This window comes from Bombina bombina, chromosome 6 (assembly GCF_027579735.1).
Source record: "Bombina bombina isolate aBomBom1 chromosome 6, aBomBom1.pri, whole genome shotgun sequence".
NCBI lineage: Eukaryota > Metazoa > Chordata > Amphibia > Anura > Bombinatoridae > Bombina > Bombina bombina.
In genome coordinates, this window is record NC_069504.1 from 325,885,584 (window position 1) to 325,912,929 (window position 27,346).

The following is a 27,346-nucleotide window of genomic DNA, read 5'->3' on the forward strand; positions in this document are numbered from 1 at the left end:
AACTGTGAGGGTTAACACTTGACATGACATTTTACTGGCACTATGGAAATATGTCCAGATAATGTTTATTCCAGGATATTAAAGAATTGTTCATATGTTGTGGCAGCACTATTAGCGTGAAATATTAACTAGGCAATGTTACAAATGACTGAAGTATTGTAGATTGGTTTCATTAAAACAAAGCCAAGAGAGAGGATTTGGTAGCTGAAAGCCTATGAAGCAATGTGTCCTACATATAAGAGTAGGACATTAAATAGAGCCTGGCATTAGTGCAGTGAGATCATATCAGTCCTACAGAACTAAAGAGAGGGGCCACACTGCAGCAGTATAAATGCAGGTGCAATTTTAGGCAATTCCACTACAATAAGCTAAACTAACTTGTGAACCACATAGCTATGGTTTCATCTCACAAGAAGCTGATTAGTTAACATTTTGAATACAAGATAAAAATGACAAAGTATTTTTATTAAACTGACATGATTCAGATAGAGCAAGTAATTTTCCAATTTACTTCTATTATCAAATTCTCTTTGTTTTCTTGGTATCCTTTGCTGAAGAAGTAGGACTGCACTACTGGGAGCTGGGTGCTAATGGAACACACCAGGTGAGCCAATCTCAAAAGGTATATAATATGTGCAGCTTCTAATCAGCAGCCAACTCCCAGTAGTGCACAGCTGCTCCTAAACCTACCTAGATAGCAAAGCAAATTAAATTATAGAAGTAAATTGGAAAGTTGTTTAATAAAGGATGCTCTATCTGAATCATGAAAGACAATGTAGGGGATTCATGTTCCTTTAACATGTGTCTCAAAGGTCAGCAATGGATCCTGTTTGAACATAAAATGAAAACACAATTTTACATTATAATTATCTTTTCAGTACAATGATGCTCTAATTCATCTGCCATTGTATGCATAATATCTTCGGTTTTCTTATGACACAACCTCTCAAATATAGTAAAAGAATTAGAACAAGATCAGCATAACTTCCCAAATCTATACAAATTCCGGTTATTAATCACTTGCAAATTAAATCTAAAACGTATTTCATTCTGTTAATGAAAACAAATGTAATATAAAGTTATGTCAGTCATGTATTGAATATTACATATATGTATACTCACCAAGTCACCATTTTTTTGGTGGGGGATCTTATAAACACACACACTGCCCTAGCACATAAGTGGTAATATCTCTACAACCTACTGCTTGGCTTTCCATAAAATTAAAGGGACATTAAACCCCAAAATTTACTTTCATGATTCAGATAGAGAATACAATTTATAAAAAGTTTCCAAGTCACTTCTATTATCAAATTTATTTCATTCTCATGTTATTCTTTGTTGAAGAGATACCTAGGTAGGTAGCATGCACATGCCTGAAGCACTACATGACAGGAAATAGTGCTGCCGTCTAGTGCTCCTGCTAATGTATAACATTGTTGCAAAACTGCTGCTATATAGTGCTGCAGACACGTGCACACTCTTGAGCTTACATTTCTGCTTTTCAACAAAGGATAACAAGAAAATGAAGATTATTTGATAATAGAAGTAAGTTAGAAAGTTATTTAAAATGTTATGTTCTATCAATACCTTGAAATAATAATTTGGGTTTTATGTCCCTTTAAAGCATGGAATAAAAACTATGATCTACATCCATGCAATATTTCATTATTTCATGGAGAGGTACAGTGCCTTTCAGATCTTCTAGCCATTCAAAAAGTAACTTACTTCAAATGTGAGGGATTTGTAGTAACCCCCAATTTATTACCAATTAAAACTCTCAAAGGATCTCAAAATTAATGTTTAACACAAAATGTTTATTTGAATGGCTTTATTGTGTGCACCTATAATACCCCCTAGTTCTATTTGCCCCATATTCCACATTTACCTCAGGAAAGAATGCTCAACTGCTCAGAAATTCCTCACTGTGCCCTCTCCAGCAGAGATTATTCCCATTTTAAGAAATTGAACATATCGCACAAACCATTTTGGGTACGCCCAGTTTGTTTTCTATTACTATGTGGAACAAGTATTAAAACATTAAAGGGACAGTCAAGTCCAAAAAAAACCTTTCATTTTTCAAATAGGGCATGTAATTTTAAACAACTTTCCAATTTACTTTTATCAACAATTTTGCTTTGTTCTCTTGGTATTCTAGTTGAAAGCAAACCTAGGAAGGCACATATGATAATTTCTAAGCACTTGAAGGCCGCCTCTATTTTATTTACTTTTCACAGCAGGGGAGAGCAAGCTCATGTAGGCCATATAGATAGCATTGTGATCATGCCCGTGGCTAGTGGCAGACACTGCACTAATTGGCTAAAATGCAAGTCAATAGATAATAACTAAAAGTCATGTGATTAGGGGCGGTCAGAAGATGCTTAGATACAAGTTAGTCACAGAAGTAAAAAGTGTATTAATATAACAGTGTTGGTTTTGCAAAACTGGGGAATGGGTAATAAAGGGATTATCTATCTTTTTAAACAACAAAAATTCTGGTGTTGACTGTCCCTTTAAGCCTGCTTAGTCATAAATAATGACAACATCAAATGCATCGTTTAAATTCATGATGTATGCAATTAGTTATTTGCTGAATAGTGGTAGGAGCTCTGTTCCACTGTTTTGACACGCATAATAAAGTTATTGGTCATTTTTGAATGGTAGAGATTAAAACTATTTTCCAGTGGCCTATTTAATAAAACCATTCAAAGGGTTTAGGGGTTCCAGGATAAATAGGATTGCACTCATCTATTCAAACATCTCAGACTACCTGTGCTAAATAAAAGGATTTTTTTTATCATATGTGGGAAATGTACCATCTTTATACACATTTTTTTATAAACTAGAAGGAAAGTAAGCAATTTCATTGTATAAGTCTAACCAGAGTACTATACCAACTGTGCAGCAATATGTATACAAAGTATTAAGCAAAGGACGTTCAATAATTACCTACCACTGGCTGTTACATAAAGCTTCTCTCATATATAGCTCATAGCAATTGAAAAAAATAAATAAATAAGGATCCATCTAGACTTTTACAAGTGCTCAAATTTCTATAAAATGATGAAATAACATTACTACATTTAACACCTTCCAGGCATCATGTAATTCCGTTTTATTGCCTTACTGTACCAAGTGACTGTAAGCGCAACTTTAGTACCATATTTGCCAGTGACAGCCCCCTACTCCCCACAACTCTGCTGACATTTCAAAGGAAATTACTTTTCCACCTTCCAAAATATTGGAGACTCTTTATTTCCCAATTGATTATCCTCTCATGTGCATCAGATAGGAAAACATCATAAAAGTGTGTTTGCTTAGATCCCAACAAAATCATGTTGCCAGTGGTGCTTCAGGAAGCTAAAGTGGATGCATGTAATGGGATTTGGCCACTGAAAGGAAGACTGTAAATTTCTTTCAGCCATAAAACAGCATAGAATTTTTACATGAAAATAATATGAAATGAAGGTTGTTTAAATTAAAATGTATGCTAATACAGCAGTACCTGTGTAGTTATCCTGCTAATTGGCTGATAAATATGGATGCTAATTTACAAATATCAGCAAATGAACATAACTGATGCTACTGTTCATTTAGAATAAATTTAAAAAGCCTGTACTTTACATTTCTTCTGGATACAAATCTGAACACTGTATATTCTGATCTTTCATATGCATGATACAAATGTTTTTGAATAAAATGTCCCTTTAAAGATTGCTCTAGGGCTACCCATCTAATATTTATTGCTAGAACATAGCAGCAGGAAGATTGTCATAGTTCTGCTGCAGGAAAATACTGTTAAATTATAAATTATGCATATTAAATAAATTAAGTACTCACTCTCAGTGATGTATGAATGAATTTACTTGCAGTGTCATAAGTAAACCTACAACTAAACTGTGCATCTTTAAACTATTTTTTTCAAATGCTTACAACATAAATGCTTAAAATTGATTTGGGCGAAACTGAGTATTTTAGCAATCACTGCCGATCACTTTAATAAACACCCACTGCATTTTCTGTAATATTTATAATTTGCAGGGGTGCTACATTTGTTTTGCATCTCACTATATGTCACTGGTTTTCAAACCTGTTCTCATGACTCCCTAACAGGCCAGATTTTGAGGATATATGAACTGGAGCACAGGAGAAATAATCTGCTGATCAGTAATTCCAGTTATTAAGAACAATAATATCTCAAATCTGCTCTGCTAAGCCAGGGTCAATGACCCAAAAGCCAATTATTAAGTGCATTAATCTAATGATATCTGGTGCCTTTCCATGGTGTATCTTTAAATGATCTTTTTGAGTGAAAGCTTTCCCCAAGAATCTTAATATGTTTGTGTATTTGAATTTAACAGACACATTTCTCAGAGTAAAACAACAATTAAGCTCCAAGGAATTGTATATCCATCAGATAGGAGTTGTCAAAAAGTGAATATATACCAATGTTTCTCAAGATTTGGGGGTTTTAACATTACCAGATATTTTTTTCTTTTAAATGCAGATGACACTTTTAATGGTTAAATGATCTATGAAGTATAAATAAAAAAAATAAATTAAAAAATGTATATATATATATATATTGTGACAGAACCCAAGGCATAGTAATGGAAGGTGTCTATATTCCCTCAAAAGTGCTGCAGTGCGGGGTATGGTCTGATTCGATGCCTGTCTGAAAGACTGGGCAGGTGTGCTGCAGAAATTCCACACAGTTCTAAGACTCTGAGAGTGAGTAACTATTTGCAAAAGATGGTGGCTACAGATGATGTGGAGGCTTACCTGATGGCTTTTGAAAGGACAGCCGAAAGAGAAGGGTGGCCTGCGTCTGAATGGGCAAGTCTCCTTGCGCCATTTCTGAGTGGAGAACCTCAGAAGGCATATTATGATTTGGAGCCTGAGCAGGCCAGTGACTATAAAAAGCTAAAAACAGAAATCTTGGCCCGCCTGGGAGTAACGACAGCAGTGAGGGGCCCAGCGATTTCACTCCTGGACTTACAGTCAAGACAAATCCGTGCGGTCACAGATGTTTGACTTGATACATCTTGCCAGGAAATGGCTACAGCCAGAGGTCAACTCAGCTAGTCACATTGTGGAACAGCTCGTGATGGACCGGTTCCTGCGAGGATTGCCTGTTTCCCTGCGGCGGTGGGTCAGCCAGAGTGAACCTAAAACTGCTGACAGTCTAGTTGCCCTGGTGGAACGCTATTTGACAGCCGGAGAGTTTCTACAAATCCCCAACCAGGAAAGACCTAGAACCCAGTAAATTGGGTAAGACTGTTCCAGGGAAAAGGGGGTATCGGGAGGAGCAGATGGGTTTTTACAACCCGAGGGACATTACAGCAAGGGACAAGAGTTTTGTGAGGCAGGAAGGGTCCACAATAGCCTCAAAGATGTTGTCTAATGCTAATATTAAATTTTTTCAATGTAAAGAGTATGGACATTTTGCAAAGGACTGCCCTGAGAATGATGTTGCTATGGAATGTAATGTTGGCAATATGAGAGACAATTATTCATTGTACTCTCGCTCAGTATATTTAATTGCCAAAAATGATTGTTTAAATGGCCACCCTTGGTGCACTGTAAGGGTGGAGGGAAATTAAATTAAAGCTTTGCTGGACTCTGGTAGCATGGTTACGCTCATAGACAGGGGTCTGTTGAGAAATACTCCTATTGATAATTACTAGAACCTAGATATTGCTTGTGTCCATGGGGACATACACAAGTATCCAACTGCTAAAGTACTTATTGAAACTCAAAATGGCCCTATAAATCATAGAGTTGGTTTAGTGGATGAATTAGTCCATGAAATGATAATAGGCAGAGATTTTCCCCATTTTGAGAATCTATGGGATGCTGCTGAGGAAAATTCACCGGATTCAGTAGAGGGCGCTGTTTGTGACTTTCCCTTTTCTGATTTATTGGGGAATGACTTAGACAAAATAACTCCTGCTAGAGGGAAACACTCAACCCCTATGGAAACCCTAGTTGGAGGTAATACTGAACAGAATAATACAGGTCAATCTAATATATCTGAACCTGATGTAGAAATAACTGACCTAGAGGTTAGCCCAAGTAACTTTAGGGCTGCACAATGGGAGGATCCAACTTTAGCTGTGGCTAGAAACTATGTTTCCATAAGAAATGGCACCCCCATTAATACTGTTAAAGCGCTCACCTATCCATACTTTGAAGTGGAAATGATTTATTGTACAGAGTTGGGAAAAAGGAGATTGTCAAACAGCTGTTAGTACCCCAGGCATATCGACACACTGTTATAAACCTGGCACATAGCCACATACTTGGGGGGCACTTGGGGATTGAAAAAACCAGAGAGATAATTCTTAGGAGGTTTTATTGGCCAGGTGTAATGGCATCTATCACAAATTATTGTTCTTCTTGTCCTGAATGCCAATTAACTGCCCCTCTTACAGCATACCGTAGCCCCTTGGTGCCCTTACCCATAATTGAGGTCCCATTTGAATGCATTGGTATGGATTTTGTGGGTCCTCTTGTAAAGTCTGCAAGGGGGCACTAGTATATATTGGTAATAGTAGACTATGCTACACGTTACCCTGAGGCAATACCCATGCGTACTACTTCAGCAAAAGCAATTGCTAAGGAGTTAATGTTAATGTTCAGCCGTGTTGAGATTCCCAAAGAAATATTAACAGACCAACGCACTCCATTTATGTCGAGAATTACAAAGGAGTTGTGTAAGCTTCTTCATATAAAGCATCTGAAAACATCCGTATATCACCCACAAACTGATGGTATGGTAGAACGATTTAATAAAACACTATGCTCAAAAAAGTAATTGATAAAGATGGGAAAAACTGTGATTTCCTTTTGCCTTATTTAATGTTTTCCATCCAAGAGGTCCCTCAAGCTTCTACTGGGTTTTCACCCTTTGAACTTTTGTATGGAAGACACCCCAGAGGGTTGCTAGACATAGCTAAGGAGACTTGGGAACAGGAGTCAACCCCTCACAGAAGTGTAATTGAACATATAACTCATTGCAGGATCGGATGACAGCCATTATGCCCATAGTTAATAGAAATGCCAGGGTTTGTGTGTTTAATCCAGGAGACAGAGTACTAGTCCTGGTTCCCACTGTAGAGAACAAATTTTTGGCAACATGGCATGGGCCATATAAAGTCATTGACAGAGTGGGGGAAGTAAATTAGAAAAGTAAGACAGCCTGGGAGGCAGAAGGAGGTACAGATTTACCATGTGAATTTACTTAAACCGTGGAAAGAAAGAGAAACACTTGTTGCTATAAAAACAGCAGACCTCCCTACAATAGAGGAGAATGAACCCGTAGTCATTATCTCAGAAACCCTGACTATCCACCAGAAGAGGGAGGTAAAAGACTTCATCAGATTAAATAAAGATGTTTTCTCCTCAGTCCCAGGAAGAACTATGATAATAGAGCATGACATTGTCACTGAACCAGGAAAAAGGATAAATCTAAAGCCATATAGAATACCTGAAGCCCGGAGGGAAGCAATCAAATTGGAAGTAAAGAAAATGCTGGACCTTGGGGTAATTGAAGAATCCCAAAGTGACTGGAGTAGCCCAATTGTGCTTGTACCAAAGCCTGATGGCACAATAAGGTTTTGTAATGATTACCGGAAGCTGAATGCAATATCCAAGTTTGATGCATACCCCATGCCAAGGGTTGATGAACTTGTGGAGAGACTCGGGAGAGCCAGGTACCTTACCACATTGGATTTGACCAAGGGCTATTGACAAGTGCCGCTTACAGGACGGGCAAAGGAGAAGACTGCCTTCTCTACTCCAGATGGGCTCTTCCAATACAAGGTGTTACCTTTTGGTCTACATGGTGCTCCAGCAACATTTCAAAGAATGATGGACCGGATCTTAAGGCCACATGCTCATTATGCTGCTGCTTACTTAGATGACGTGATCATACATAGCGAAGATTGGGAGTCTCACTTGCTAAAAGTGCAAGCTGTCCTTAATTCCATAAGAAATGCTGGTCTGACAGCAAATCCGAGTAAATGTACCATTGGCTTGGAGGAGGCCAAGTATCTTGGCTATTCCATTGGAAGAGGAATAGTGAAGCCACAACTTGCTAAAGTTGAAGCCATAAGGATTTGGCCATGACCTATGATGAAGAAACAGGTAAGAACATTTCTTGGGCTTGTTGGCTACTACAGAAGGTTTATCTCCAACTTTGCTACTATAGCGGGTCCTTTAACTGACCTCACTAAAGCAAAAGCTCCAGTAATAGTGAAATGGTCCTCTGAAGCTGAACAGGCATTTCAAAATCTTAAGGAAGCCATCTGTAGACAACCAGTGTTAGTCACCCCTGATTTTTCAAAGGAGTTTGTTTTACAGATGGGTGCCTCTGATGTAGGGCTTGGAGCAGTGCTTTCCCAGGAAAGTCAAAGTGAAGAGCACCCAATACTATACCTGAGCCAGAAACTTCAACCTAGAGAAAAGAACTATTTGATTGTTTAAAAGGAGTGCCTAGCAATTAAATGGGCTGTTGAAACTCTCAAATATTATTTGTTGGGCAGAAAATTTAGACTAGTTACTGATCATGCACCTCTCAAATGGATGAGTCAAAATAAGGATAATAATAGTAGAGTTACACGCTGGTTCCTTAGTTTGCAACCCTATCTCTTCTCAGTAGAACACAGGGCAGGAAGTAAACAGGGTAATGCTGATGGCCTTTCACGTATGCATACGCTTTTGGCTATGGTCGCTCACCCCACTAGGGTCTGAGCTGGCGGGGAGGATGTGTGACAGAACCCAAGGCATAGTAATGGAAGGTGTCTAAAAGTGCTGCAGTGCGGGGTATGGTCTGACAACCCCAGGGAGAATTGTTATGTTTGTTGGCCACATAGAAAAAAAATTTGATTTATTTCTGGGTCCCTGGGGTGGAGTATTTGGAGAGTAGGGTGTGCCAGTGCTCCTCCCCGCAGTTTGCAGGTAGCACATTATGTCAAAAAGTCCAGTCCAGGAATTCTGTCTGACTCAGCTAGCTACTCACCTGCATGTGGTAAATGACAGCAGGTGCTAATAAAATCCCCAGTCAGGGGTTGAGAGGTAGATTTGCCAGCAGTAAAGGGAAACTGCAAACACTCTCCTGAGAGACTGAGAGGAAATATTTATAAAGGACAAAGTTTGAAAGGTCTGTGCAATATTACTTTTGTGAAAAGCTACTTAGTGCAGACAGTTGTACTTGTTAGTAAGTGCTCAGTAGAGCAAGCCTCTTTTGTTTTGTTTATGTTTATTTTGCCTGTTTTTGCCAGACCTGATAATAAACAGACTGTACTTTATAAAGCTACAACATTGTGTGGTGTTTCCAGCTTTGAGGACTGTGTGTTTCCAAGATTCCAGGTCACTATATATATATATATATATATATATATATATATATATAATATGTGCAAACAGAAAAAAATAAAAAATATATTAATGTATATATTCAATTATGTTTGCATTCTTAAAAACAAAATTGTCAGAAACAAAAGTGTAAATGTGGTCGATGTGTATCTAACAGTAATAGATTTTGTTATATATATATATATATATATATACACACACACACACACTCGCATACTATAGATAGACATACAGATAGATCAAACATTTAGTTCTACACATTATCATCTTATGAAGATTTAACTAAAAATCTCTTGATTATTCTAAAACATTTTAAATGTAATTCTAACAATAACCAATATCATCATCCTCAAAAAAAACTATCAGAACAAAATAAAATGCTAAAAAAATAATCTTACCTCATCATCTTGGGGCATTATCTTTTCAATTTGTTCTCTGTTTTTGTTCACAATATCACAGCAATCTTTTAGCCAGGACGCTTGTAACATTTCTGATCTTTTCTTGGCAATATAACTCATGTGAATAACAAGCTGATCTAGCATCACAGGCACCGTCTCAAGGAGATTATCAGTATCGATCAATCTAAAAGTTGCATACCTAAAGTAAAATGATGTCAAGTATAGCATTAACATGTATTTCTTTAAGTAAATTGTGCAAATTTGACCAATTTTATAGTTTTTAGAAGAACAGCTGTTTGTTTCAATTTAAGACAATGGGGTAGATTTAACATGCAGCGTATACTGCTGTTTCCGCGCGAGCCTCCAGGCTCGCTGAAATCATAAGTTAAGAAGCAACGGTCATAAGGCCGCTGCTCCTTAACTTGTCTGCCACCTCTGAGGTGGCGGACTGCAAGCATCCTGATCGGAATGATTGACACCCCCTGCAAGTGGACGATTGGCCGCGAATGTGCAGGGGGCGGTATTGCACAAGCATTTCACCAGAAATGCTTGTGCAATGATAAATGCAGACAGTGTATGCTGTCTGCATTTATTAATGTCAGGCGAGCATGATCCGCTACAGCGGATCATGTCCACCCGACATTTGATAAATCTACCCCAATGACTGTATATATGATTAAACAGAATTACACATTAATTATAGCTGATCAGAACAAGACTATGATTCTATATTTTTTATACATTAGAATAGTTTAATTTGTATCATGGAATGTCTAAGCAAAGGGGATTCTATAAGGAACAGTGCAGATAAAGAACCCCTAGCTCATCATTAAAAAATTGTTTATTGTATCAACTAGCAAGATTATGTTTGTCTTGTTATAATGTTTAAGGTCAAATAAAACATATAAAACATTGTGATTATATTGTATGGATAGGACCTCCAACAAGTGAATATAACAAAACACTGGAATTAAATACAATCCAACTGCCTTTAAAGGGACAATCAAACTTTTTCAGATATAGCATGCAGTTTTAAGACACTTTCAATTTACTTCCATTATCAAAGGTTGCACAGTTTTTTTCATATTCACACTTTCTGGGGAACAAGATCCTACTGAGCATGTGCACAAGCGCACAGGGTATAAATATACAAATCTGTGATTGGCTGATGTCTATCACATGATACAGGAGGTCAAAAAATTTGAGCAAAATGAATTTGTAAGTAAAAAATCTACTACTTATTTGAAATTCAGAGTAAGTTATATTGCATTGTCTATGTTAATTATGTAATTCTACCGCATTGAGTGGTCCTTTAAGAAATCCCCTTCTGTATCTGTCATAGGTGGCAAAGCAAAAAGAAGCTAAAGAGAAAACCATTCTACACATTTTTTATTGACGGTAATTGTCTGTCCTTGATAGTACATAAGGGCCAAATAAATTGAAAACCTAAATGTATAAGCATCCCACAATAAGAATCAATATACTCAACCTTTACAACTGCTAAACTAACTTGACTTTAGTTTCCAAAATTCCCCAGATGCCATTTACAACTAGAAAAATGCAATATTTTTAAAAAAATTTAAAAGTTGATGTATCCGATTAACTCAACAGATGAACAATGAAATTGTTAAATCCACTATAATACTATTGTGTAATAGTGTTCTTGTTTATAGTATAATTGGTTAAATAAATAATATCTTAAAACCTGTATTTTAACACCAAACAAGTAACTATCTTACTTAGTATAGAAGTTGAGTAGCACTGCCGACATAATAGGATGAGTGATGTATAAATTATTCTTCATTCTGCCACATGCAACGTTTACACTTTTATGCCAGGGAAATCTTTCTCTCCCAGAGCTGTTAGATGTCTAGACAGTAAGACAAGACAAAGCAGAGCAATATTAGTAATCTGGAGCTATGCAAAATAATCTTGTAAACATTACAAATTAAATTACAGGGGTTTGTTGTGTACAAATAAAGAACATCTAATGTATAAAACAATGTTGCTTTATAGGCTGTAAATATCAATTATTCTGAGTTAAAGTAAAATCACAAGATTTAAATAGATTACAATGAGATACTGTAAAAGTACCCCTAAAGGATTAAGTGAAGACACCAACACTAATTTACATTTTGGCTACTAGAGTAGGTTGTAAGCACTTGCGTAGCAAAACACTGCATTCTTCAACAGTCAAGAGGTTAAAGGGATATTAAACACTAAATAAATGCTAGATAGAGTGATGCATTCAAAGAAAATATTAGTTTTTTTTATAGTTTCATTAATTGTTTAAATAGTGCCAAAATAAGTGTAAAGTGTTAATGTCTATAAAATAATGGGAGTTGCCATGTTGTACCTTTCTCTGCTGTGGCCAATTAGGTACAGTTATAAGTAGGGCACTACAGTGTGCAGCCAATGGCTGTGTGGAATATAGCAGTGTTCTGCACTTCCATTTCTAACAGGAACTGAAATGCTCACACTTTCAGAATGGAATTACAGGAGAAAGGGACAAAATAAATAATAAAAGTATATTGTAGAGGGGGGTTTTATATAAAAGATTTATCATTTTAATATTTACCATCTTAAAGTATTTAATATCCCTTTAAGCATAGACTCTACTTTGGTAGATAGGGATGAGGATACAGAACACTGCATCGCCTGTAAATATTAATGCATTTTTGCACACATTAGATACCATTTATTTTTTTTCTCTCTCATCTTTTCTTTTTTCTCTAATCTGTCAAGTTTCTCAGCCTCCATCATTCTTCATTGTGTCATTCAGTCACTCTAACCAATCTCCACCCTATTTTTGTCACTTTCTATCAACCTGACTCTGCTGCTGTATGCACCAGTCTTTTTATTAGTGATCTTATTTCCAATCAGTACTTGAACATCTTGGGTATGTAGCTACAGGCTATGTAGAAAGATCACATCAGCTGCACATACCACATTCAGAATGCAGCTATGCTACATAATCCACCGGGAACAGAATCTACTAGCATTAACTAGCTTCCCTATCAAATACGCTTACTCAGCACACCTGTCTGAAAATGAACACTTACATTGAATGCAAGAGCTAATTTATTTCATTAAAAAAAGTCAACATTTTATTTATACATATATCAAAGTGGAAATTGACTTTTGTCCTGGACTAGTAAGATTTTGCAGCAGCAACACATGGTTTTAGCCCACTCCTCATATTTAACATTAAAAGGACACTGAACCCAATTTTTTTCTTGTGATTCAGATAGAGCATGCAATTTTAAGCAACTTTCTAATTTACTCCTATTATCAATTTTTATTCATTCTCTTGCTATCTTTATTTGAAAAAGAAGGCATGTAAGCTTTCTTTTGGTTCAGACCTCTGGACAGCACTTTATTTTTATTGGTGGATGAATTTATCAACAAATCAGCAAGAACAACCCACTGGTTGTGGTATCAATGACAGGTAACAAAACAAGAAATTAAATAATAAAAAAATGAAACAACATACCTTTTTAGGAACCTCAATTCCCAGCCTTTCCTGTTCATGTGGGTCCAACAACAGGTAATCTAAAATTGATTTTTTTATGGCATTCAAATAACTTCCTTCTGCCTCCTTAATGAAAATAGATGAATGTTAGAAAAAGATTCAGATATATTGCCAAAAACATAGCACTCAAAGAAAGCAATTATATCTCCCAATCAGTGAGCTGGAACATTCTAATATAAAGTAGTTAGTTCCAAGGGACTGTGTAAATTAAATGTATTAGTTATCTAAAATAGGTTCTGGAGTTCCCTCTCTTGGGGTTCATAATATTTTATGATTAAATGCTGTGGAAATACATAGCAAGGAAACAAATATAAATAATACAGCTACTACTAGCATTATTTTTATTACTACTACAAGGTACGGATATATTTCTCAGTGCTATACAAGAGTATAACAAACAGTATAAAAAAACAAAGTAGAACATAAAGTAACATCCTGATTCAGAATGATTTATGTGCTCTGCTTTTAGGAGAATTTACTTTCAATCTAATTATTTCAAATACATTATTTAAAATAGCTTTTAAGTCGCATCCATGATTTACTGAATGAAAGACATTTCAAAGAAAGTTTCATGCATCTAAACAAATTATTTTGTTATATTAACATGATGAGTATATCTATCTATAATCTATCTTTCTATCTATCTCACTCTCTTCTCTATAAATATATCAAAATATCAAGAGTATTGCAATATGCAGTAATTCCTTAATTTATTGGACTAACATTATATAGCAAAAGACAACCTTTTGAGAGTTTCCTCTATCCCTCACTTAATTACCTACACACACAAAAGAATAGACAAATATAAGTATAGCCTGAGCCATCAAAAAAAGTGCGGCTAGTCAAGAGATAAAAAGTTACTAGTCCACTCCATCTTATATAAAAAGCACTGATTTCTTGGATAATGTACATTTTATACATATATACACACACTTCAAATAAAATTACTGGCAGATTTGGTAACTTTTCAAGGCTATAAATCATAGTACTATAAAAGGTTTTAAAGGTCAGGTCCATGCAACATGAATGTTAACCTCTTCCACAGAAATATGGATTTTTTTGTACAAATTATCCAAGGTATAAATAGCATTAACCACATTTGTAAATATGTATATATACGGTGTATCTGCTTTTAAAAATACTTATTAAAAATACGTATTCATGTTGGATTAATTATATTTTCAAGTTCCTCATCTGTTTTGCAGAATGGTGAAATCTGTTTCTACAGAATGATATTCACAAGTGTAATTTCTCATCTGTATGTGTCAAATATTCATGTATTAGCAACAATGAGCACTGCTTCCAATGCCTAACACAAATCCATACACACCTTTGATAAATCCTGAAGGGATTTGTTCCACACCTTGCAGAGTTCTGCTGGTATGTATGAATAGATTCCCTGAAGCCATTCTTCACTAAGTGGAGTCACCATACAGGGGTCGATGGATTCTTCAATAAGCCTGTAATATCTAAAGAATGAAAGTGCTAGGTAAGAACAGTTTGAAAAGCTCTGTGGTTTCCTCAGCAGATATTATGAATATATAAAAAGCTTGCATATTTTTGCTGTATCCATGGCACCCTAGTTAAAAAATGACAAGCTGTGTTATACTGTCACAGCCTTGTCTTAAGACATGTCAGCTTTAAGTCTATAATAACAGTTATTCTGACTAATACAGTTAAGTCCATGATAACACACTGACTTGATATTCCCTTGATTAATGTTCTTCAGAGTAAGTGATGCTTCCATTTGAGCCATTTTAAATTAAGCTAATTATTTCTTCACCCTGCTGTCAATTAAGTTCAATCTTGCAATATCAACAAGTTTAAAGTTAAACAGAATTTGCATAATAAAATCATTAAAAATTCTCTTAGATGACATATGCTAATGCACAATTTAATTAAAGACTTACTAAATTCTCATCTATTGGCAAAACAAAAGCTTAATGTTTATTTCAAGATAACAATGTATTCGAAATTTCCACTAAATTAATGGATCAAGCAAGAGAATTACATAAAAAATATTTGAAAGCATCAATGAAATAAACAAAACAATTAATTTAATTAGCAATGTATTAAAATATGGGATACTTCACATACCAAAAAAGAACTTCTCAAGGAGACAACAACTAAAATAGGCTTTGAATTTGGTACTGACGCAACTAATCACCACTCGCTTTGTGATGATAATCTGTAATTAATCACTTTTTGAAGAGATCAGATTTTAATCACTTCTCTTCAGTAAAATAACAGCTTTTCCAAGACAAAAAAATGTGAATAATTTAATCATTCCATAAAAAAGAATCAATAATTATTTTTACTTCTTTTGAAGAATCATAAATCTATTTTGAAAATGTGAGAACCGATGTACTGTTGATGGCTTTCCCTAATACATTTAATACCACAGATACATCATTTATACAGGTTACTAAACATCCTGTGAAATATATTTCATGGAAAATAAATATAGACAGTCAGTAACCACTACTGATCTAGATCACCTGATTCAATAATGGTCAGGAACACATTTTCTAGAGTTCTAGAAAATGATACACCTAACAAATAAACCTTAAAATGTTCTGTCATTCAATAAAAATGATTTGCAAATGATTAATTTTTCTCCCATATAAGCTTGTGATAAATTACTAAGAAAAAAACAGTGGATGTTTAAATAGAATGAGTGTTGGACACAGTGATTCTAGGTTATTTTAATATTTCCAGTAGTTGAGCAATTAAGTAAGCTTGGAAGTTTTCTTTTTATACTTGTACCTATTATCATGAACCATTTTATCACTAGAGTTTTGTCCAGTGTGGCAAAATAATGTATTTTATGATAAATAGGTAAACACATTTTCAAATAACTTTTAAATAATATTTCAATATGGCAGTGCATCAGTTTCCCCTTGCTACATATATTCTCCTTCTGCACATTAACTACCCTAGAATATGTCATTGGACATATGCCAGTTTCTTAATTCAGATCTTACTAATTATTTAGAAAAGTTTCAATATTTACTGTGTTTTGATATTATGTAACAATTTAAAAGGGACAGTCTAGCCAAAAATAAACTTTCATGGTTTGGATAGGGCATGCAATTGTAAAAAACATTCCAATTTACTTTAATAATCAAATTTGTTTTGTACTCTAGGTATTCTTTGTTGAAAGCTAAAACTAGATAGGCTCATATGCTAATTTACTCTTCACTCTTATCTCTGTACATTTTGTCAATTTTTAACAGCATAACAGTGCTAGTTCATGTGAGCCACAAAGATAAAATTGTGCTCACTCCAGTCGATTTATTTATGAACCAGTACTGATTGGCTAAAATGCAAGTCTGTCAAAAGTACTGAACTAAGGAGGCACTGTGCAGGGGCTTAGAAACAAGGTAATCACAGAGGTAAAAAGTATATTAATATAACTCTGTTGGTTATGCAAAATTGGGGAATGGGTAATAAAGGGATTATTTATCTTTTTAAACAGTACACATTCTGGAGTAGGCTGTACCTTTAATACACTGATTGTGGTGCAGGGCCTAGAAAACACTAGGAAATAAGGAGATACTTTTGCTGTGCTGTCCACAGGTTCTATAAAATCCCATTGTTAATCATAGGTTCTTTTTGAAGATCACCTAAGTAGTTTAAAGCACTTTACATAAGCATCCTGTTTGTTATTTGTATATAAAAATGTGTTTTTAAGTTTTTTTTTTTTTATTAGATGAATAATACAAATTTTGGAAGTTTGGGCTGACAATACTTGTCATATTGCCCTCTGGCTTTATAACTAATATCATGCCATCCTGCAGTTATCAGTTATTTGTTTTGTTACCAACCTAATGATGTTATTTACTTGATTGTTAACAAGGTAATAAGACATTTATTGTATTTTTACCCTGTTTTTCTAATGATATTCTTTAAATGTGTGCTACCTCAAAAATAGCCAAAATCAATTACTACACTTAACACTACATATTTAACTACTAACCTTGACAATTTAATTTTTCAATTGCTACCTTGATAATAACCGTTTAATACTGCTGATACCCTGCTCCTTTTCTTATACTACTATATATTTCCCAATGTCAAGCAGATGTAGTTAAGTATTGGCCAATACTCGGGGGAACCCAAGTTAAAAAAAAAATGTGGTTAGTCAGCAGTTTAGCCACTGTGGTTAGGTCACCTATGCTCAGGAAAAAGATATCCTCAATCCTAGACCAGTTAACAGCAATCAAGAATAATAATTCTCTTACCTATTTTCTATTGTTGCTGCTCTTATACGTATGACCTTCACACACTTTTTCAAAATTAACTGTGATAATACTGTTCATCAAATTCTATTACTACTAGGCTAACACCAATCTAGTGTTCTACTGTCATCCAATTAACACTGTATTCTATTTCTAGTTGTGCCAATATGAGTAATTCTGTCCTGTTGCTACTCTGCCAATACACAAAAGGTTATTACAAACATTACATTCTGCTTAGTCTGCTAAATCTTCTTGATCTAATTTGTTAATAAACTTTATTCTAATTAATTACTTTTCTGGTCCCTAATACTCATTCTATTATAGCTTTGGTAAAAATATTGTACTATGCTTTTGTTACCCTCAATATTATTTATATTATAAAAGAACTATGAGAGAAAATGATTGGCTGACATTGGCTCTTTTGTTTTGTTTTGTTAATTTCCTGTTTTTTTTCTGTTGTAATAACACCTGTTCGATCACTGAATCTATTTAAAAAATAAAATCCCCTTTAATTATCACATCAGACAGATTTCGTTCAGAAATTCAACCATCACCAGAAATCCCACACCCTTAAACTGACCAATTCATTCTGTTCACCCCTCAAAAAAGAATCACTCTTATTTCTTCACAAAAACAAAAACACATGGAACCTCCCCTTTAGTAAGACACAAACTTTATTTGTTGGCACAAAATTAATGCTAGCCAATCACTCATGTGAACCTCACCTTATTAGTATGGGTCTAGTTGAGTTTTCTATGAAAGACACACTCACTTATTGCACACTGGTGGTGGTGGTGGGAGGTGACAGGTACAAAATGGCCATAAATACAAGGAAGAAGAAAGAGGAGACTACTGATTCTGACTTTACAGTTACAAAGGCTTTAAACAAAGTTTAGACGCAAGGCCACTCTTATGTTAGATTGTTACTACTAATAAACCATAGTCCAGTTGTGTAGAGAATGTTCCCCTTTATTTTCTTTATTTAGATTCTTATTTACGGTTTTTAGCCCATATGTACCAAACTTCCATAATAATGGTGAAAAAAGGAGATGTAGGCAAAAAGAGAAAGGAATGAGAGAAAAGAGGGAGACAGAAATACAAGAGAAAAAGAGAATAAAACAGAGGAGAGAGAAAGGATAGAAAAACAAAGAAGAGAGGGGAAGACATGGGATAGAGTGGGAAGGAGAGACAGGAGAGTGGGAAGAGACAAAGAGGCTTGGAAAAGAAGAGAGGAGAGGAGGAGGAGATAAAAGAGTAGAAATTAAAGAAAGATAGGAAAGTGTCAGAGAAGAGAGATTTGTAGAAAGCATAGTGCATTTGGAAAATCTTAATGCAATCTACAAATTCTATTGTAATGATACAATTTCTTGAAAAAAACAAACAAAGCTTACTAATCTCACAGTTTATTTGCCTATACAAAAGTTCAATTTTAGCAATGCTATAGAGATTTAATAAATTTCAAAGATTTCAGTGCATATGTTCAAAGCTGGACCTCCAACATTCACCAAAAGCCATTACAGTTACAATTTGGCATTTAGCTTGATGTTTTCACCAGGATATAAATAGATATTTATAGTGCCAATGTTTTTAGATTGCCGTATGATGTTCTGATTGTTCTGACAACACATCTAATTTTCAGCAAAATGATCTCAACGCAGTTAACCTTCATGTTTTGCAATTTAAAATGCAAAGACTAAATCCTTCTTTACTCACAATTAGAGACACAACACAAGATAAACTAAAAAATGATTTGTTTAATTTTCTATAAATAACTATTTTATTATTTAATTTTGATTCCATCTAAACAACTGGAATGCCTATTGGCAGGATGCATTACAAATTTCAGCAGTGAATTTGACTTCTGTCACCTTTATTAGTTAATTCAGAGAAATGCGTGAGATTGCATTTGTCGATGAGCACACATCTTGTTGGTCTTCATAAAAAATCTAACCTTGAAAACCAGTATAAGATAGACTATAAAGCAGATGTCATATCAAAGAAATAAAAGTCATATAGATAACACAATTAGTCTCCACTTGGGTTGTCAAATTTTATACTGGCTATAAAAATGTCAAATCTTGTTTGATTCAACACTTTATTAGATAAACTTTCATTAGTAATATTTGACCTTTAAAGGAACTGTCAGTTAAAAGCAAATCAATTTTTCTATAAATATGTTTGCGGTGAACATTGAATCATTGGTTGGGATTTTAATTTGCCATTTATGGCGAAAATACTACTAGGACTACTACTACATAATATTTAAAACAATATATGAGCTTAAGAAGACATATTTAAACAATATTTTCTAGACCTTGAAAGTAAAAAATCAGATATTTTCCTATACTGAAAATTTTTATACGCCACATTACAAAAATAAAGTAAAAATTAAATTGGTAGCCAGCTAGATAAGCTTGATTTCTACTTTAGTATGGTCTTCTTATCGGAATCTCAACCCAGGGCAGTTCACCCTGGTACTGAAAGGCCTGGTCAACTAAACGTCTGTCGGTTGATTGATATCTAAAGAAATAGACTTAGCCGTATTGTGAGTTACATTTCTTGCAAATAACTGTTGATATTTCTAACCTTCCAGATACATCAGCTGAGTCTTGTACCTACTATACTCTATTTATCACTAACGTCTACATATATTTATGTGACAAGATTTTTTTTTATGCTTTGTTAGTTGTTTTTTACATCCTCTTTTTTATTGTCTATTGGCGTTTCTCTCCCTTCTCCTCCCCTTTTCCTCTGCTCCCTTTTTCTTTTCTTGCCCCTCTTTCTTTATCTCCCTTTACTAACACTTATGGGGGAATCTTCAAATCTGTTAAGCTTTACTGCATTGTATTTTCTGTTTCAGAATGACTAGACTCAGTAATAACACCAGCTGTATATATGCCAATTTTGTACAAACGCCGCTTTTTATAGTGTCTGCAACCTCAAAGGTTGCAGACTTCAGAAAATCCAGACTTGTTCATCTGGAATGACTAACAAGCCCTGCTCTTGCACCACTGCGCATGAGCATTTGCGCAACCTTAAATTCTGGCATCCAATGTTGCTCCAAAGGCCCTGAAGGTGTGCGGACAGGTCCTCTCTATCAAAACCTTGTCCACACTCATAACAATAAACCTTTTATTATTGTAATAATAATAAGTTGTAATACATTAGAACATTTTGTTCTGTACTTTGTCCCTTTATGCTATTGTTAACCTTTGCCTATCATATATTTTGTATTAATGTACTTATTTATATTGTAATAGATGGAATGATGTAAAGGTAACCTTAATATATAATGATATATATAATATATTTAGAGTGCAAATTTTTAGGAGTCAATTTTTTACCTTAGGTGTTGCAAGTTGGCTGAAGTAACTCACTGCAAATATTGACTATGAGCAATATTTTGTTATGTGAGTCACTTCAACTAATTATGTAACTTGCCAGCCAGCCAGCTAATATGTTATAGAATTAAGACAACCTTTATACATTAGTGAGCTGTTTATGTGGAATGGCCTTTGATTGTCTTTTCATATCTAAGGAAGTAGTAATAAATTATTTTTGGCTGAATTCTCTGTCTTTTGCTTTGGGTATATCCCTTTCTATGATCTCCATATCTTCTGATGAAATTATGTACGTTGTGGGTTTGCCCCACTATTTTTTTTTATTTTTTTTACCAAACTATTAAAACATGATTGTTATCTCACTAAATAGAACATAATTGTAATACTTTATCTCTAAATTTATACTATATTACAAGTCTGCTTAATTAAAATGAACCCTCTTTGCTTGGGCAGGTAGAATGATAGACTGCCTAAACTACTATTATCCTTAAGTAAATATAGTATATCTACCAGTACCAGAATATCTACCAGAAACAAGAATCAATACTAAAGATTACAATTGGGTATGCATGATATACTGAGATTTCAGAAATACTGGCTTAAGATCACTAATATGCAGAAGCCTTACCAATGAGAAAAATCTATCCAATTCATAAATCACTTTATAGTCTATAGACTAAATTCACTGAAGCATGAGAAACGGGTTCACCCCTGAACATTCTTACTGGAAGTGCATAGAATCTTGCCGTGTGTCAAAAGACGTTACACTTTATCTTATTTTGATTATCTTATTATTTATTTATAAAGCCCCGGAGGCTGCTTTGGAGCCCTTGCACCTCAGGTTTGCTTCTTAACCTCTCTGCCAGTTAAATAACCCTGACCTCATGTGTTCAAAATGATTGACAGATAGTGCAAAAGCAGAAGGGCGGCACTGAACAAGGATTTCTATGTGCAATGATAATTGTGGACAGCGGATGAACAGCATCCATTGCTTGCTTGCATTGAAGATGGACTGACGGGATCCCTAGCTGAGAACTTGTCCGTTTGCCAACGAATATCAACTAATAAATTTCAGTGTACTTCTAGTGACATCATGGTTTTACTTTTAAGGTTCCTATACAACTATGCTCTGATTTTAAGGTGCAGTATAATGAGTAAAAGCAAACATTTTTATCAATTTTTAACATAAAACCTTTATAAAAAGTAGAAAAAGGAGCTTTACCAGTTTCTATCATGGTAAAAAAAAATATGCGTGTTACCTCATATAAATAACTCTTTAATTTTCACCTGATAATACAGTTTGCTTAAAAGGTACATTGAACTCCAACAAAGTCAAAAAATACATATGAAAAATTATTCTGTGAATTTATCAAAAAATTATTTGATAAGGAAACAAGGTGACGTTAAAATGTTTTAAAATGCGAAAAAGTTGACATTAAGTGTAAACAAAAAACTCAAGATATTAAGGATAATGTATGTGGTATGCTGGATGTATGTCACAGAAAGTTTTTTCTGCAGAAATCAGAAGGAGCCTCAGGTGAATGAAAAATCCAATGGCTAAATTTACCAGTGAAATGCTTTTCACCTGACTGACTGCATAAAATGTATATGCTTCAGATAACTCATGGTTTATTACATGTTCAATGTGCAACAATATTTTTAGCATAAATACATTTCTTTAGTAAAACAATATAAAATATAAAAGTATATCATTTCCTATTTGTCACAGTTCTGTTGTAAACACTGATGTACCTCTTCAAGCAATTGGAAGTTAAAATAGTAGTAAACTTAGGAAACAGAAAATATGTATGTGGGTATTAATTTGTGCGAAGTTGGATTTGAGTTTTTTTTTTTAATTTTAATTTTTTAAAAATATATATTTTTTTCAACTTTATTTTTTATTGTCAGATCCCCAATACTTATACCGTTGTAAAGGTTACCTTTCCAACGGTGGGTCTTGGGGGTCTGTAGCTGCTTAGATGACGGAGATACAGGCTTCTAAGCAGCATGCCCCCCATTTCCCTATACTGTCCATTGTAATTTTTCAATAAAGTTGCGCGGTGACATCATGTCATTGCGCATGATGTCACCACGCAAAACGTGAAGCCCCAGCGATGCCTGTCACTATACAGGCCCGATCGCTGTGGTGGGAGTCGATGGAAGCCCCCAGATTGCTCTCAAGTTGGGTGAGTGCTAGCAATGGCTCTGAGCCATCATCGGCACCTGACTGGGAAAATTTGCGACGGCTCAGTGCCGTCGCTAGCACTCAAAGTCTTAAAATATTTTTATATAACTATTTTTATTAAAATGTAATATTTCATTATGTAGTGTTAAAAGTGCCTTCTATCATTGCTCCATGGAACCCTTAACTGACTGCCTCCCAGCCAACAGATTCTGTATCAAATTTATGTACAGCCCCTGAGAAGGCCATCAGCCCCTTTTTCTAGCATATTCAGTGTGCTGATGAATATAACGTCTCCACAAAACTATTTTGTGGCATAATAGCACCTTTAGTATAAACCAAATGTACCCTTTATATAGTTTACTGTCAAATTGACTATATAAACTTCCTAACATAACTAACACAGTTCTTCCTTTAACAGTTTTTTTAATTGTCGCTCATTTATCTGAAGGGGGTTGTTCTCTCACGGAACTGGCATACTGCTACTAGCAAGTAAACAGAGAATAGAAATGCTATATGCAGTGTGATTCACGTTTACATTATGTACATTTGTGGTGGTGAGGAAAGAATATGCACAAGATGACATATCTGATTGGGAAAGCTGAGCAGAAAGAGATATTTAGGAGTGCACCTGCACAAAGATCAATGCAGAGGTTGGTAGCCATGTAATAGGCCGAACCATGAAGAAAATAAGAAAAAAAAAACAGAGCAGCCAAGGATGCAGCCAGAGAAGGCAAGCATAGGGGGGTTTAAAATGATCATTTGGGGGGTTTATATTGCAGTCACAGCAGTAATTTATACAATTTACAAAACAAACAAGCAAAACTGTTTACCATCCATTTAAGTTGATCTAGGAAATGATCATCTGTTAAAAAATTATAAAAATGCATTTTAAAATACTCTTTGTACATGTGTAAAAGGGAAAATGACTTAATTGACCCTTTAATACAGAGAGCAAATGTAGGTATACAATTAGTTACTTCATAAAAGTCTTAATTGCAGTATTCTAATACTTTTTTGTGGGATATTTAAAAGATCAAACTTAATGGTTGATTATCAGCTTCATATATTTTGTCAATAAAATGTCAGCTGAGACTCATCTGGTCTCTCATTAAAATGACAAGCTGCAGGAATATCAAGGCAATAGCTAAAAGTACAGATTTAAGACATAAATAGACTTTAAAATAAATACTCTGGTTTTTATGCTCTCACCCCTTAATTTTGGCTCTTGTGTTATTATAGATTAACTTATATCACAAATGCATATTAGAAAGATGTCTCTCTACAAATAAATTATACCTCTACTACTACTACTAATAATACTGATATATTACATTGTGGGGGGGCAATATGCCAACAATATTTCAAATTTGTAAATATTTGGATTTCTACTAATATGCAAAACATATGTAGTATGGAGTAAATTGTAAAGTTGTTTAAATTGTATTATCTATCTGAATCATGAAAGAAAACATTTAGGTTTCATGTCCCTTTAACCTGATGCAAATGCTACTGAAAAAATAATAATTTAATTGTGGTTTCTAATGATTTTTAATGAATTAAATGTCCTTAAAGGGACACTGAACCCAAATGTTTTCTTTCATGATTCAGATAGAACATGCAATCTTGAACAACTTTCTAATTTACTTCTATTATCAATTTTTCTTCCTTCTCTTTTTATCTTTATTTGAAAAAGAAGGCATATAAGCTAAGTAGCCAGCAAATTGTTGGTTCAGAACCATGGACAGCACTTGTTTATTGGTGCTGTAAAATCAGCAAGGACAACCCAGGTTGTTCACCAAAAATGGGCCAGCATCTTAACTTACATTCTTTCTTTTCAAATAAACATATCAAGAGAATAAAGAAAACTTGATAATAGGAGCAAATTAAAAAGTTGCTTAAAATCGCATGCTCTATCTGAATCACAAAAGCAAAAATTGGGGTTCAGTGTCCCTTTAAGTTAATTAAAAATCAGACAAAAAAGCAATGCAAGACAAAGCTTGTCTAATGCATTTGAACTGCATTGAACTAAATTTATTTTAATTTAGTTTATCTCCTCTTATTTTCTATATAAAATATGGTGCAAAAGAACAAAACACATTCATTTATTTTCTATTCAATGATCTCATCTTTTTTTGTTAAAAAAGGACACTCATATTAAAAACGTAAAAACACTAATCATTTTACCAAAACATCTATAAATAAAAAATGCTATAAAAGAACATGCATAGCCTATTCAGGGTATTTCTCCAAATCAAACCCTTTACATAATGTTAGCACAGCCTATCTATGGGTAATGCCCCAAAATAATGAAATTGATCTTAAAAAATAAAAAAAAAAAACTCTATAAAACGCTTAAACACACAGACATGTGATACTGCTCAGCAAAAAAAAAAAAAAAAAAAAATGGTTATTCATGTGATACTCCTAAGTGCCTTACTAAAAAAAATGGGGGGGGGGGGGGTTTGATATAAAACAAACTGTCAAACATGAAATATGTTTTACCGTGAGCTGTTATGTTCCATTATGTCAATTCCTAAAAATGTATAAAGAGAAAAAATGCAAACTACAAATATTACTGCAAACTCTGTCATAAAAATCCCCCCCTATTATCACTTCAAGCTATTTCGGTACATTAATGTGTATCATCACCTTGGTTAAAAATCATATCAGAAAAGCAAAAAACTCAAGATATTAAGAATAATGTATGTGGTACACTGGATGTATGTCACAGAATGTTTTTTCTGCAGAAATCAGAAGGAGCCTCAGGTGAATGAAAAATCCAATGGCTAAATTTACCAGTGAAATGCTTTTCACCTGACTGACTGCATAAAATGTATATGCTTCAGATATGTCATGGTTTATTACATGTTCAATGTGCAACAATATTTTTAGCATAAATATATTTCTTTAGTAAAACAATCTGAAGCGTCAATGCAGAATTAATTATATATAAACGCACACACTTTACAGTGATGACTTCAGGCTCAGAAGAAAAGTTACATTATATTAGCATTGCTAAATTTGCACATATTAGACATACACTATAAGAATAAAATAATAATATGGAATGGAATAATATTTACTTAAGAAACACGCGAATTAACAGAATGCCTAACATATTCTCTTTGGGTTCTCTTAACAGTCAAAACCAAAAGCTATAACTATTGAATAGTCATTCAATAGACGTAATAAAATAGACTGATCACAATGATTGCTTTTATGGAATTTGAACCTCCAAGAAAGCACTAGACACTATGGATTGTTTTTAAACAAATAAACATGTAATTATCATGTTGCTGTATTTTATCACTCCACCACCAAATTCTATAGCACTAACCAAGGAGTGCAAATTAAAAATTATAGATGAGCCTGACAGACTTTGTCCCCAAAGTATAGAATCTAAGTGAAATGAATAAGAAAATAACAGCTACGAGAGAACACTTTGGAATAGGAGATATTTATTCTGTGTCAAGGAGAAGTTGGATATCTTCTCAAAAATGGTGAAAGTTATACGTTATAAGAGAGTTTGACATGATTGTTTCACAGAGAATATGTGACATGTTATACCTACTTTATGTGGAAATGTGAGGAGTGAACTATAGAGTAAGGAAGGTCTATAACAAGGGTGTTATTGGATGGAGATAGGGCCTTCGTAAATGAGAAGTATTTATAATTTCATTTGTAGAATATGGTTGAAGAAAATATTTAGCATGATTAGTAAGAAAGGAGGTTGAACCCTGTAGAAAGGGAGTTGGGCATTTGGAATTTCTGTTTTAAAGCTGGAAAATGTCGTTGAGACAGCACATCCTAAGCCAATAAAACAATAGTTTGATGTAATGTGATGAAAGGACACTTTAAAAATAAACAATTCAATGCAGGAATTGTTGGAAACCAATTAGTTTTAGTTACCAAAGATTTAGGTAAACAGATTAAATTTAGAATCAGAATACCAAGAAGCTAGCCACACTGTTTTTTTAAATTATTATTATTTATTTTTGCATTGCCAATACAGGATTTTTACATAGGTATGTGTGTAGAAAATATGAAAACACAAGAATCAAACCCATGGGCTCCTTGCTTTCATTATTTATCCACCCCTGATTTGAGTAATATGTTACAGTTGTTGAATAGACAAAAGGGATTGAGAGTTGTTTCGTTAGTATGCTTCAGTCTGACAATATATAAGTGGTATACATTTTTTAAATACTGAGCTATAGACAGTACAATGATATTTTAAATTAAATTTACATTACTTAATATAGGTGATATAT

The 27,346-nt window shown here is 34.3% G+C and overlaps 1 protein-coding gene across 1 annotated transcript in view; it reads right to left on the minus strand.

Annotated features, from left to right (window-relative positions):
- Nucleotides 1–27,346, minus strand: part of LOC128664413 (dynein axonemal heavy chain 3-like) — a 2,586,207-nt gene that overhangs the window by 2,188,179 nt on the left and 370,682 nt on the right. Inside the window, exons 9-12 of the mRNA XM_053719244.1 lie at nt 14,639–14,777; nt 13,270–13,374; nt 11,516–11,646; nt 9,777–9,975 (exon numbers count right to left, since the gene is read on the minus strand). Of these exons, the coding sequence (XP_053575219.1) occupies nt 9,777–9,975; nt 11,516–11,646; nt 13,270–13,374; nt 14,639–14,777 (574 nt within the window). The remainder of the gene's footprint in view (nt 1–9,776; nt 9,976–11,515; nt 11,647–13,269; nt 13,375–14,638; nt 14,778–27,346) is intronic.